The sequence below is a fragment of the Amphiprion ocellaris genome, chromosome 19 (assembly GCF_022539595.1).
Source record: "Amphiprion ocellaris isolate individual 3 ecotype Okinawa chromosome 19, ASM2253959v1, whole genome shotgun sequence".
In the NCBI taxonomy this organism is placed as follows: domain Eukaryota; kingdom Metazoa; phylum Chordata; class Actinopteri; family Pomacentridae; genus Amphiprion; species Amphiprion ocellaris.
This window is the reverse complement of record NC_072784.1, coordinates 1,175,873-1,190,414: the sequence shown is the minus strand read 5'-3', so window position 1 is coordinate 1,190,414 and position 14,542 is coordinate 1,175,873. Positions and strand designations below refer to the sequence as shown.

Here is a 14,542-nt window from a genome sequence, read left to right as displayed (position 1 = left end):
TGTGTTCTTAGCCCGCTATCAGACATGCAGATGATATTCAGATTTATCATCCAGCTGGAGGTTTTTTTTATCCATTTGCTAATATCTTTCATTTCAAACGTCTTCTCGTCATTCTCTTTCTGTGAAAATCTATTCATCTGTTATCGTACATGACATTTAAATTCGTTCTGTTAATATCTTCCTACTTGCAGAGGCTTTCTGAGGAGATGTCGAGGAGAGAGGAGGGAGCAGGAGGATGTTCAGGGTGAGGAGGAGAAGGTAAATGAATGACAGAAGGTGCACACACGGCTGACTGCAGCTTTTTACCATCTGCTTAGTAAACGCTGCCGTTACTGTAATGAACTCCTCACCGTTAAGGCACTATTACTAGAGAGGCCGCTAAAAAATGAATGTTTAAGTATTAAGTCTTTTTGTTCTTTTATTCAAAGTTCGACACTGATTCCTAGATGATCACTAGAGTTCTCTGTTCTTCCAACCTCTGTTAGTGCCGAACTGATCCCATGACTATACCGTCTTCTCCTTGAATACCTTTTTACTTAGTTGTAGATTGCATACAACGGAAGTTTGTTGATTTATTTATGGTCCATGATGGAACTACACTACCAGGGGACACACCTTCTCATTCAGAGCTTTTTATTTATTTAGACTGAAGACTAACACTTTTTTGTTTACAGCATAATTCCATATGTGTTCTTTTATAGTTTTGATGTCTTCAGTATTGCTCTACAATGCATCAAACAGTTAAATAAAAGCCACTGAAGGAGAAGGTGTGACTGGTCGTCTTCACAGACAGCAGTTTATCCGTCCACTCTACTTCTGTGCAGTGCTGCTGCCTTCAACACAGGTTTCCAGATACAATCTGTAGAAAATAATTCCCAGTACCAGACTCTGTGTAGGCATGATAGTACCGAACTTGGCAACCTCGCCCTTGATTCCAGGAAATCACTACAAAACATAATCAGCCGTTCCAGCGCGTTAACTCTAAATCCATAAGCTTCTCTTTCTGCACCTCTGAATGTGTACAGTTTCAATACAAGAAGATAGAATGAATTAGTTTTGTCACCTTATAGGTGCTGGTAGCTATTACTTTTTTACCTTTTTTGCAGCAACAGCAGATAGAAGCGGGCTAACTGTTTCCTCCTGGTTACAGTTTATGCTAAGCTACGCTAATATCCTGTTGAAGTCCTTATTTTAATACGTGTTTTTGTTCTTAATTTGTTGTATCCAAACACCCATATTTAATTCGTATACCTGACTGTCCTTTTTTGTATCCATGTGGATTTTCTTTACTATTAAAAATACAAATTTCTTCCTTCTTTTTACATTTTTATTTGCAAGTTTTTCCATATTTGTTAGACAGCCCTGTCTCTGACCTTTGACCAATTTTGCTGCCAAAACTAAAGAATGGAAATCAGCCCTACTGATGGTCTTTAATTAGTCAAAAGACTCAAATGAAATAACTTGTGAGTTGGTTTTGACTTTAGGTAAAGGCTTTTCTGTCTTCACAGCAACGCTAAATGCTTCAGTGAATACATTAGTTCATTTAACAGCCATTTTAGGTCATTAAATCACCTTGGACTGCAGAAACTGACACACCAGATACAGAACAACAAGACCCAGCCTATAGTTGCCTGTGGTCTCTTCCTTTTCTGTGGAAACCTGCTTTGCCATAATAGCCTAAAAACAGCCTTCTGCATTCTCTGGGGATTCGGGCCTGGAAAGAGGATGTTGATAAGAGAGGTGAGGAAAGAGGGATGTGGTGATGAGAAGGAGAAGGCGGGATAATAGGAACAAAGACGCTAATGAGGAGAGAGGATGAAGGAGGAAGGGGATGGAGTAATGAGGGAGGCTGTGTTGTTGCTGTGGTGCTATGCATGGGACAGACAGACAGACAGACAGACAGACAGACAGACAGACAGACAGAGACAGGTGCAGTCTAACACACCGTTGCCAGAGTTGTTGCTGGGTGAACAGTTTTTCTGCTTTGTCGCCTGCCGACACTCCTTCATCCAGGGGAAGATCTGCTTGGCCAGGGCTGGGTTGGGTGGCAGTGAGGAGGAGGATGATGTGGAGGATGATGTAGAGGAGGAGGAATTGGAGGACTTATTGGGGCCTGATTTGGAGACTGAGGAGGCCCCAGCGCTGCCACCCGGCTGCTGAGCCCCGGTATTACCGTTGCTGGGGTTGGGGGGCAGTGGAGGGGACACCTGGGAGCCGGGGTGGTGCTCAGGAGGCAGGCTGGGCCGCATGCAGCTGCCGTTCAGCTCCTTGGTCTTGGCTAGCTGCTGCTGCTGGTGGCCTCCGCTACCGCCCAGCGACTGTAAGGAGCAGGCGGAGCGCTGGTACGAATCCACGTCCAGATGGGAGGCTGACTGGAAGGCCGGCTGGTGGTGGGACACTGGGACCGGGGCATCGTAGCCCCCAAAGCCATTGGCGGCCGCCACTGCCGCCCCCTGCACCTGGTAGGACGAGTAGCCACCGAAAAGCGTCGAGGAGTTGTCGTAGTAGGTTGTCTTCTGCATTTCTGAGAGAAGTGGCGGCGTCTGCTTGTGCTCCGGTCCTTGTTGAGAGCCACGGCCGGAAGACCATTTGGTACCGGGGGTCACGTGACGGTGTCTCTCCAACGTTCCCCTGCAGTCTGACCTGAGAGGTTAGCGGAGACAGAATGAAGAAATGAGAGAGATAAATCCATCTTCCTGCAATGAAAGGCGCCATGACATGAATAGAAACCGCTGCTTTTCTTTCCTCACCCCTCCACCCTCACCCTCCTCCCCCTCCCCTCCCAGTGCACAGCCTGCAGATGCTCTGGTGGAGGGGGCACGAGCAGGGCAAACTGTTCCCTCTGCACACACACACACACACACACACACACACACACACACACACACACACACACACACACACACACACACACACACACACACACACAAAGCACGCACACACACAAAGCATGCACACTTATTATTCCTACATCTTCATATAAATATTACCTTCATTCAAACAACAGCAATAATCATCAGTATTATAATTATATATATTAATAAATAGCAACGTGGGGATTATTGTAGTTGTATTATTTATTATTTTTAATTATTATTGTTATTATTGTGTTATTTATTGTCAGTATTCAGCATTTACTCCAAGTATTGATTGCTTCACCTCAGAATTTAGGCATTAAAATAAAACGTCATATTAAAGCGTTTTAAGCATTACTATAATTGCAAATTTATTATATTTTCTAATGGTTTTCTAATAAAACATTATTCCGTAACGTGTGCTGTTATTGAAGCTGACATTTTGTTGTGTAATGGCGGCAGTAGAAGGTGTGTGTGTGCGTGTTTTCCTTTGTGACTGATGTAGGTAGCCTACTTCTGTCAGCCTTTTGCTTTCCACGTGTGATTTAGTGTTTTCCTTCTGTTACCTCACTCTTCCTCACGATGGCTGCCGCTGAATAACGGGCCTTTCACTGTATTTTTGTATTCTGTATTTTTAACTGTGGTTAATGCAGATTATTGCACGGTGGTAACATTTGCAGATTTTCTAAACGGAGTCCTAATTAAGAAAGAAAAAAAACGCGCGCTATTAATGGAGGTCTATCACAGTGGCGAGGTGAAATGTAGGCTATAAATCAAACCTCCATGTGTGACTTGTTGGGAATTTTGTGCATTTTATTTTTTTAAAATATTGTGGGACCAATAAAGAGTGGGAAAAATAACAATTACGCAAAATAGTCGAGACAAATCATAGATAGATGGATGGATAGAAAAGAAAGAAATGCAGGAAGAAGCTTCACGACTCAGTGATCCATTAGGGTGCTCTATCATGGCCCTTCAGGGGACCAGAGAGGGAAAACACAGCAGGTTAAGCCCCCGTGGACTGCCTGTTGTGGGGTGGGCCTGTGGCCGGACAGGCCGGGTGTCAGGCTGGAGAGCACCTGGCATTCATTCTGCTCCAGAGATAGAAACGTCTCAAAGCTGCTGCACTTCAGCCAAACTCAAACTGCTACCGAGGATTGATTTTCTCTGTTAAAATCACACCCACGCAGTTATCACGTCGCCCCCACTACTGCTCCGTTAATGTCGTGAAATTAGAGCTCCGTTGTGATTTTTTATGATCGAGTTCGTTGAGGAGAAATGTAGAAAAAATAACAAAATAACAAAAAAGGAGAGATATCAGGCCTGAGTCAAAAAACACTGAGAATAATGTGAAAGCATGTTGTCTTTCGTTTATAATCACATTAGAAACGCCTGTAACACATGCTACAATACATATTCTAATTAAATAAATGAATAAAATAATAAAAATGTTGCCTCTATTCGTGGATGTTAATATTTTTTAAAAGCCATAAAAGAGGCATTTGTTTTCTGCAGAAAGACAACAAATAAATTAATTTTCAGCAGTTCCACTATGAATTATTTTGCTAAAATAATATAATATCCTCCTTTAAACCTCTTTTAAATGTATCACCGTATTTTTTTGTGCTTCAGATCAGACAGAGCAGCTTTACTCCAGCTCTCAGCACGTCACACATGTCAGCCATTTATCTTTCTGCTAGACAAGCTGGAATCCTAATTATTTACTCTGAGGAATAGTCCCGAGGAGAGGGAGAGAGGCCGTGGCAGTGGGTGTAGGAGGAATATGTTATTAAATCATATCGCTGTTTGGCCATTAAACGGGACACGTAATGTCTGTGCCCCTGGCATGTAGGCTGCAGCTTAATACAATCACCAACTTTACTAGACGCCTCCCTGAATAATCCACTTCCACTGACAGAGAAACAGCCACCCAAACAAAAACAACACGGAGAGGGAGAGGGAGAGGTCGGCCTTGGTGTCCAGTGTCTGGGTTTTATCCCGGGATATAACATTACAAATGGCGCCTGCCATGAAGAGCTATGCACGCAGGGAGACAGAGAGAGAATGCATTAACTTGGACAATCCACGTATTCCTTATCCCATTAACAGAGGGGGGGGGGGGGGGGGGGGGGGGGGGTAATTATACAGAGCCGAGGGTAGAAACAATAAAGGACTGATCACTGCTCTGGTTGCTATCATCTCCACTGTGGCCTCAATTCAGCCTGAAATCACCAAGTTATAGAATAAAATAAAAAAAAAACACCCACGATCTAAACATTTTAGTGAGGATTAAAATAAATGTCACATATTGGCAAATTGATAAAAGGGAAGCCCGTGGGAGCAGAGGAAAAAACACGAGAGGGAGAAGTGGGTGATCCATAACAGAGGAACGGTCGGCCATTGCTTAGTAAATAAATAGAGGATGGACAGAAGAGAAAGAGGACAGGAAGAGGACAGAGATGGACGGCAGGGAGAAGGGGAAGGGGGGCGGCTGGTGGCGGGTAGCTACGGCAGCTTAAAGCGTGAACTCTTCTTGAACCGGGATTCGATTCATACGGGCCATAAATCACTGAGCCGTTCACAAACACCGCATGTATCTCCGGTTTGTTGTCTGCCGGCTGGCCCTGCACCGCCCGCCGGTGAGCTGGCTCCTTACCTTCCCTTAGCACCGGCGGTCCCGGTCCAGTCCGGCTCGGACCCAGCAGCACCGCATCACCGATAAGTCCTCGCGCACGTCCGCCGGGGTAATCAATAACAATGCTAAATAATTAAATAAATCCGCTCCGCTTTCTCTCCCGTTCGGCTCCTCTCCTCCTCCTCCTCTCTTCTTCTCCTCTCCGCAAACCCCGCTGCTCCTCCGGTGCCGTCTGGAGACTAGCACGGCTCTTCCCGAACACCACACCACCTCCAGGAGCCGCAGCAGCGGCAGACCGGGCTGCGCGCACCGGGTACCGTGTGGCATGAACGGCCGGAGCGGATGAGAGAGGAGCCGCTGGCTGGCCGGGTGAGGGGAGATTCAAGGCGTCGGTGGGGGGCTCGCTGTACGACGGGCTCGGTATAGGCTCACGGGCAGGCTAGCTTAGCGCACGAGCTGAACGAGCTTACCGGGAGCCTGCCTGCTCGCTGCCCCCCACCCGCCCTCCACCTCCACCCTCCGCCCTCCGCCCCAGCACCCAGCGCTGCCTGCACCGCTGCTGCTGCTGGAGGAGGAGGACAACAATGGCCTCGGGTTTCTCTCCTTTTTAGCCTCTGTCGCTCTCACAGACCCTCAGACAGTCAGCCAGGCAGCCGCAGAATGTCACCCCATCTCATTTTGGGTCTTTTATTTCCCTCTCCGGCTCTCCTGCCTCTGTTCCCTCCGCGTCCTCCTCTCTGTCTTTGGGTCTGAGCTCCCGCCTCGCTTCGGTCTCTGGAAGGCTGTAGATGGACTTAAACCTCACGGCTAGCAGCGGCAGCAGTAACCTATAGTAGTAGCAGTAGTTGTAGTAGTAGCCCCGGTGTTCTCATGGTGTTGCTGCCGGGGATCAGCAACCCTCTCGCGGCTCTAACGGACCAAATAACGGGGCTCGACTCTCAGGACGCGACGGTTCCCTCATTAAAGAGGAGCGTCAGCGTCACTCACAGATTATGCTAATTTCTCTGGCTGGAAGAGAAACACGCAGGCAGCTGTGTGGCTCAGCGAGCAGCCAGAAAGGCCACTTCTCCACGTGTCTCCACAGTTCTGAATCAAGTCTTTGAATTTGGACTTTTTTCCCCCTGTTGTTGTTGTGTTCACACAGACTATACAGCCTCTGGGTTTATTCATCATGTGAGCTTTGGTGTGACTTCATGCAACACAAACTTAAAATTATTTAAGGAATATATCTGTGGAAAACCCGTTAAAAATGCTGATCTAAAACAGCAGGCCATATGCAGATAGGCCTCTACATACCGACCTCCTTACATAAGGCATTAAATGTTTAGGTTGGCCCAGTTTGAACGGGATTATTATCAGACAAGTTTAATTTTACAGCCACTTCTTGTTAGCTGAGTAGATTAGTTAAGCCTTACTTTGACCATGTAACTTCAAATTAGATTGATAACTAACATCAAACTACTTTACAGTCCATGGGAATGTACTAGACACTGCATCTAACGTGAAAAATTAAAAAGAGGAAGTCTAATAAATAAAAATGGTACCATATTATTACATTAGTAGCTGTATACATGGCTGTTATGAACTTATTATGTACGGATAGAAAATTTGGGTATATATATTTACAGATTTTGTGTCTTTCTACCATTTTTGACTCTCTCTGTAAGTTTAAAAAAGTTTTTAATGAAAGGTATGTCCTTATCTGTCTTTTACTGGATATCCAGGAGATGCTGGATAGTAAAGGTGTAGCTATGTTTTGTTAAAATGCCAACATTTCTTCTACTTCTGCGCAGCAAAAAGTAAATGAACAAAAAAGAGGCCATGTTGGAAGATACAGACATAAAAACAACAAACTGTAAATAAAAAGAGCATGTGCTGCTCTCATGAGGCTGCTGAAAGGGAGTATTAGGCCTCCACTTGTAATCCTTTTAAAGAAGAAAAAAAGCTGTATTAGCAGAGAGTCTGTGTTCCTCCTTGTGCTTTGACTTTTACCCGCTGGGGAGGCAGCCAGGAGCAGAGAGCAACATTTGAAGAAAGAGCTTAAAACGAGGAAGAGTGACAAGAACAGGAGGAAAGAGACACAGAGAGGATAGAGCGAAATGGAAATGAAAATATGAAGGTGTCTTCCAGTGTTTTCATACCCCACCTCTCTCTCTCTCTCTGTTTCTCTGGTAGCTCTCTCTCCCACGTCCCTCTATTTTTATTATTCAGGACGCTACCCCTGTCGTTTATGGCTACGTAAGATTTATGAGTTCTCTCGCACCCAGCAGCTTGTGTGTGTGTGTGTGTGTGTGTGTGTGTGTGTGTGTGTGTGTGTGTGTGTGTGTGTGTGTGTGTGTGTGTGTGTGTGTGTGTGTGTGTGTGTGTGCGTGTGTGTTTGTGTGTGTGTGTGTGTGTGTGTAAACAGCCCAACTTTAAAACAGATAGCATTCGCTGTGGGCTGCTGAAATGAGAGGATGAGCTCCGTGTAGGTGGAAGGTGGGAGTCTGAAATGTGTCCGTCTGCAACTTTTCCCTTCTAACCGGTCTTTGTGCGGACTGAGGATCTGCTAGCTGCTGCTAAAATACCTCATTACTCATTAACCAAACCAACAATCAGCTTTTTTTGTCTCTGTCGTTCTTTCTTGTTTCCACTGTGGGAAGAGACGTGCATGTGGAGAAATAAGCAGTGCGGATTACACGTATGTATTGACTTGTAAAAGCACGCCGGTGCTTGTAAAGGATGGCAGTTATTCTTTATTTTCCTTGGATGGAGACGCGCATCGACGGTCGGTGTTTCGGATCCAGTCACGGGTGTTGGGTTTCACAACTGAAACTCCGTGCCTTGAAGCGCTATGGAAATCCTCTTTCTATTTTTTTCTTCTTTTTTTTTCTTTCCCCTCTGGGACCTTAGACATGTAGGAGTCTCAGCATGACTACAAGGAATTTCCTCGGACTGGGGTTTTAAAATCAAATTTTACGCACAGATTTTACGCACGGTTCTACTATGTGGAAACACTGTTGCTCTAAATGCCAACAGACTTCTGAAAAATGAAGAATGCTTAATTGTAATGTTGTTTTTCCTTTTTTTTCCTCCTCTGACTACTGTGACCTACTTTGTTCTGCTGTCAGGGCTAGTTCCATCGCTGTGTTATGTATATCTACCAGCAGTGTAAGCATCGGTGTCGTTACTGCAGTTGTAAAGTGCTGTTTTAATAACTGTCTGTCCTGTGATGAACTGACCTCATGTTTCCTGCTACGGCTATAACCTGCGGCCATCACTCTGCCCCTCACACCTCTGGATTACATTATATTAGCACGCGTCATTACATTATATTGCATCACTCTCTCACTCACACACACACCCACACACTCTCTCACACACATGCGTTCAGCTGCAGGCCTGCTAACGTCCGGCTATTTTCAACAACAAAACCACCAACATTCCTGCACAATTTCCACATTCATGTAACCTCAGCACGCTGCAAAAAGTGGTTCTGAAATTGTGCCATCATGGCGTCATCGAAAATAGGCAAATACTTGTAAATAATAATAATAATAAATGATAATAAATACGAACACTAATTGCTGGAGTTTTGCACAAATAATTTAAAACATAAGCCAAATGTCTTATTTTTCCTTTAAAATATATATTTTGAATTACCATGCATGTTTTTTTTGTGTAATACTGCAAGATTTAAAAATTACCCCACTCTGAGGAGATTTTAGCTTCAATTTGGTTTCCATGCTCAGACTGAAGGCCTCTTTCTAACGTGCACATGCATCAGGAGGAGGAATGTAAAACAGTCCGACTCACCGAAAGGTTTCCTCTTTTTTCTTGATGTTTTAATGGACGCAAACGGCTTCCAGAAAGCTCCTAAGAACTGCAGGATGAATGGGGGGAAAGGGGGGAGAGACAGAGGGGAGGGAGAAAAAAGATAGGAAAGAAAGAGATGAGATATGCAACCAAAAGGTCTCGGTAAAATCCGATACAGAGCACAGACCTCTTGTAGTGGAATCGAACGGCTGGGACCGCTGACAGGTACTGCTGACCTGAAATTATTCCCGGAATAAAAGCAAAAAGAGCAGCGGGAAGGATGAAGGCTGGGTGGGAATGGATCCGAGGTGTTATTGATTCTGCTCATCATATTACACATCCTGTTATATTTACTATGTTTCCGTCTATTTAAAAAAAAAAAAAACAGTTGTAATCTCTGATCTGCACTTGTAGCAGTGGTTGATATTTAACATTAAAAGTGTCTCTCCCTTCCAAACCGGAATGGGAGAGACAGAAAATGCTGGAAAATTATCCCAAAATAATTTAAAAGTAATATTCTGGACGTACAAATATAACAGGAATTATTCCCAAAAAAGTGCTTAAAAATAATAAATCGTCGCTTGTTTGCATACAGAAATATCCTAATAGCTGCTTTGGCCGTTCGCATCATAAATTAACAAATTAATCCACTAAATACACACAAGGAAATTAAATCAGCATTTAAAATAGCAAATAATCACAATCGAACAAGCCTGGGGTGCGTCTAAATCCTGGATCCGGTTCTTCCAAATAGATTATTATAAAGTTGAAACGTAATAAACTCGTTTTACTCATCGTAGCTGAACACATCCACTATAATCACAGCAAGAATAACTTCCATAAAAGTCATGAAAGGGAATAAAAAAGGCCCCCAGAAGGCGAACAGCTGTTTAATCCTCGCGGCCCATAAATACGTGGAGCATCATTCGGAGAGGAGCCGCTCATCCCGGACAACATCCAGGGTTACTGCCGGCCTGAGCACCCGGAGCAGGAGGAAGCTTCCCGGCTAGAAACTCATCCATCCAGAGCTGCATGCGGCGCTAAACGCTGCGTAAAGCCGGCTGGTGTGATTGTATAAAAGCGTCCACGACCACAGGATGAAAAGCGCTGTCCGTGTTGTTGCATACTGGCTGTTATTATTAAAGCGCTGGAATCAAATCTCTGGCCAGCTCTGCTTCTGTTTCTGCTCCTGACAGCTTCCTCCAAACACATAAATCAAAAGCAAAGGATCCCCCGACCTCCCCGTACCAGCCTACACCAGCAGCACCACTACTACTCCTGCTACTATAAACTTATTTATTGTTTCCATCCGTGCACTCACTCACGCACAGCTCTGGCTGCCGTCCATCCCCATCGCGGCAGCAGCAGTCGGGCTGTTCCTTCCCTGCGTCCCCCCCTTCAGCCCCGCGGGTTAGTCGGAAATTTGCAGCCACTAAGCAGGAGTGGACTAGTCTAAAGTTGCCCAGAAAGTGATGCAGGGGCCGACTAGCTTTAGCCAGCTAGCCTATAGGCCGAGACAAAGAGAGGAGGCCGCCTCCAGAGCCCCCAGAACAGCTGATGAGCCAGAATTTAGAGAGGAAGAGGAGGATGAGGGAGAGAGGAGGGATTCACATGGAACCAGGACTCCAAAGAAAACAGGAAAGCAGATGAATGATTTTCCCAGGTTGGATGGAGTTAAAATTTGGTGGAAATGATGGAGAAGCAGCAGCAGTGATGTAGTGTAGGTGTTCATGGGAGCAACAAAGGCTCTGCTGCTGCATAATTTAATAGAATGCATATTAAGTGAGTGAACAGCAGGTTTAGACTCCAGGGAGAAGACGAGATGGAACACAAACTGACACTGTATACATTTACTCATATAAAGGTGTTTTTTTTTTTTTTTTTACATTTTATATTGTAAGTTAATGTTCAGTTTCTCTAAAATCTGTGGAGAATTTGCATTTTCCTGCTTTGTTTACTGATATGTTAAAACGTGAAACAGAGTTAAAGGATTCAGACAAAGGTGCAGCTTTGAAGGAAGTCAATGCATCTTAAAGCTACTTTCTTTACAGACAGACAGACTTTGCTGCTTGTTGCTGCAGCTTCTTCTCAAAGTCTCGAGCTCTGAACAAACTTTATCGCTGCTCTCTGCTCTTATCTCTGCCTGGTCTGGTGGTGCCGTCACCGGCCTTCCTCGGCCCACACACACACACACACACACACACACACACACACACACACACACACACACACGCACACACCTTTTCACAGCATTTGTACACATGCCCTCTATATGTTTATCAGGACTGCTGAGGTGTTTTTCCGGTTTTCTTGATCTTAAAAAGTTTTCCGCCACGTCTCGCTTTGTCCTTTTATTTCTTTGACCTTAGATGCAAACACAACAGAAACACTAAGGACGACTGCTACACAACTTGCACACAAATCCAGACCTTGCAGTATTAGTATGGGTGTTTAGTGCTACTAAGGCAGAAGCTGAAAACTCCCAGTGAAGCCTCACATGGTGACATATTGCTGCACAGCTCTCCAGCAGTGACCTCTGACCCGGAGCAGCAATGACTCACTTCTTTAATGATCCACCAACTGGCCAAGATCAGCACAATTCAATTTTGGTGGAACATTCGATGCTTTAATCCTTAAACTGTATTGAGACGCAGATACAGAGGAAATAAACCTTAACTTTCATATAAATTGTAGATTCAAACCATAATTCTTTTTGTTTCCATTCAAGTCTTTCTAAATTTGACCAATGTTGATTCTGTCTTTTGGGGAAGCAGTTTCAGACTAAGTTAAATAAAACGGCATTGGGTGGGTGGGGTGGTTGGGGGTTTAAAGAGGCAATAATAACTTTAAAACACCCTGGCCTCAAACAACCTATCTGCTGAGCACATCCCCCCAGAAGTATCCGATTTCTGGATTTGACGTTGTGTTCTGCAGCGTCAGTGGGCTCATGAACACTTGCATTCTTTTCCAATGATCTTCGCGGTTTGAGTTTCATTAAGTTGGAGGATTTATCACACTTCTTTCCCCAGAAGCTGGACTCCCTGTTTAGGCTCTTTCCCTAAAACCAAGACGAGTCATGTAAGAAAACCGCGGAGTCCCTTTAAACTAAATACTTAAGGTTGAACATTTACTATCTATGGGAGTTTACTTATATTTGACTTTTTTCTTCTTATTGTAGATTAAAAAACTTCAACCATTAATGTTATTTTCACAGATTAACACTGATGTATCCAAAATAAACTTGAATGTTTATTAATAAATAAGAAGAAACGTTTAAAGTTTTAAAATTGCCAGTTGTTTTCTTCATTTTAGGGATAGAGTCTGTAGTTCTTTTGACCTTTTAGGCCCACCAGAGCACCCACTGCCATCACCACTGTCAGCATCCACACTCTTTGCACTGAAAAAGACATTTTCATCAAGTCTATTTGAAGAGTTCCTTGAAGTGTAATGAGGTCGAACGGCCATGCAGCATCATCAGCGGCACAACAGACGCACTCACACCAAATGGGCGAGCGACGACAAACCCGGCCCTGCAACACATTTCATCTCCTCCCTCCTGCTCCGGCTGAATGACACACTAGTTTCAACACCATTTCTCAGAGGGCAGATATGCACTACAGAAAGAAGCTGCAGAGAAAAGCACCTCACATGTTTCATCTGCTTCGATTCGCTGCCTTCACACTGTTTCCCACATTCTGTTATCGGTTAGGGACAAGTTTAAGAGCACTGAAAGTTAAAATCATTTCAAACAACTTCTGTGTTTTGAAAACCATGAAGCGTGAAGCATGTCGATGTGGAAAAGCTGTGACATGAGGAAATTTCATTCTTTAGTGTTGGCATTTTATCAGAAAGACGAACCAACTGGCATTCATGAGGACCATTTAGAGTTCCTGAGTCCACGTGGAAGCCTGTTCATTCCAGTACCAGTCTGTGTACAGCCATGTTTGTAAAGATTTCACAGCTACAGCTCAGAGCAGCTTTACATGTGTTCTACAGCAGGGTGGAAGGCTGACGTATACAAGACATTCTTTTCATTTAGGCTGCTGAAATGTGAACAGATCTTCTAGTATGCGTTTGTTGCTCTTGGCTATAGACACATAAATAAGACTCATCATCATCCTGTGTATGAAAGTCGTATTTGATTAATTTGTTCCTAATTACTGGGCTCACAAAATGCTGTTAAATTCAGTGGGATGGCTGAGCTTTACTTTGATGAGTTCTTAACAAGGAGACTGAAGGAGGAACGTGTGTCGGCTTCTTCCAAAAGTCTGACCTCATTCTAATGAAATCAACAACCAAATTTCTATTGCTCGTTGCTTAAATCAGCCGAACAATACAGTGTCATCAACTACAATCCATCACAACAAGTTGCATGAATTTTTCCTAGATTACACTACCCCTGATCTTCTAATTGGAGCCGGTAATCTGCAGCAGTTCTGGCCCTCCTCTGGTGCTGCAGGCCTCGTGTCACGAACAGTCCCCAACCAGAAACTCATGTCATCAGCGCCTTCCTTTGACAGAGAGTTAATCTTTATCAGAGTTGCTAATCTTTAACCTCCAGCTCAAAGAAAGCCCTGACGTCAGGAGAGGGAGAGAGGGAGGGAGGAGGCGGGGGGAGAAGGAGTGAGGATGGTGGGTCTGGGCTTTAGAGGGAGTTGTGGTGTGAGGGTCAAATTGCCCTCTCTGCTTCTGGGCCATGAAAAGTGCCAACATCACCAAGTCTGTCAGGCAGAGGATGAACAGGGATGGATGTGACTCTGTGTGTGTGTGTGTGTGTGTGTGTGTGTGTGTGTGTATGTGTGTGTGTGTGTGTGTGTGTGTGTGTGTGTGTGTGTGTGTGTGTGTGTGTGTGTGTCATGTGTGTCATCAGGCCTTTTGCTGCACTTCACCGAAATTTATAATATTTAAAGTAAAGCACATTAACTGTGTCTGCATCATCAAAACAGTAAGTAAACACCAGAACTGACTGAAATGGTTTGGGCTTGACTGATATTAAGCATTTCAAGCGATTCCCGATTGAATAAATTACCTGAAAAATGCCCTACTTTGGCTCTGATGCATTCACCTGTCTCTATGAGTAGCCACACATCATTAGTAATAGCCTATCAACACTGGGGATAAATGGTGAAATAATTAGGCATTTGAAATACTTTTAGTTTTATCCTAAATTTTCGTTTTTACTCTAGATGTTCATCTGTCCAAACATCAGTTATCAATCTCTGCTGGCACACACCATAAAAAGACAAACCACAACACG

The 14,542-nt window shown here is 44.3% G+C and overlaps 1 protein-coding gene across 11 annotated transcripts in view; it reads right to left on the bottom strand.

The window, feature by feature from the left end:
- Positions 1-14,542, bottom strand: part of hoxb3a (homeobox B3a) — an 87,077-nt gene that overhangs the window by 6,376 nt on the left and 66,159 nt on the right. For 6 of the 11 annotated variants that reach the window (XM_035947916.2, XM_035947915.2, XM_023269743.3 and 3 more), the window contains 2 exons: positions 9,286-9,352; positions 1,946-2,643 (listed from right to left, as the gene is read on the bottom strand). In XM_035947916.2, coding sequence (XP_035803809.2) covers positions 1,946-2,522 — 577 coding nt within the window. In that variant the 5' untranslated portion in view covers positions 2,523-2,643; positions 9,286-9,352. Of the gene's footprint in view, positions 1-1,945; positions 2,644-5,511; positions 5,989-9,285; positions 9,353-9,472; positions 10,533-10,606; positions 11,396-14,542 lie in introns of those variants that run through there. The other 5 variants (XM_055005221.1, XM_055005222.1, XM_035947918.2 and 2 more) reach the window with 5 other exon arrangements.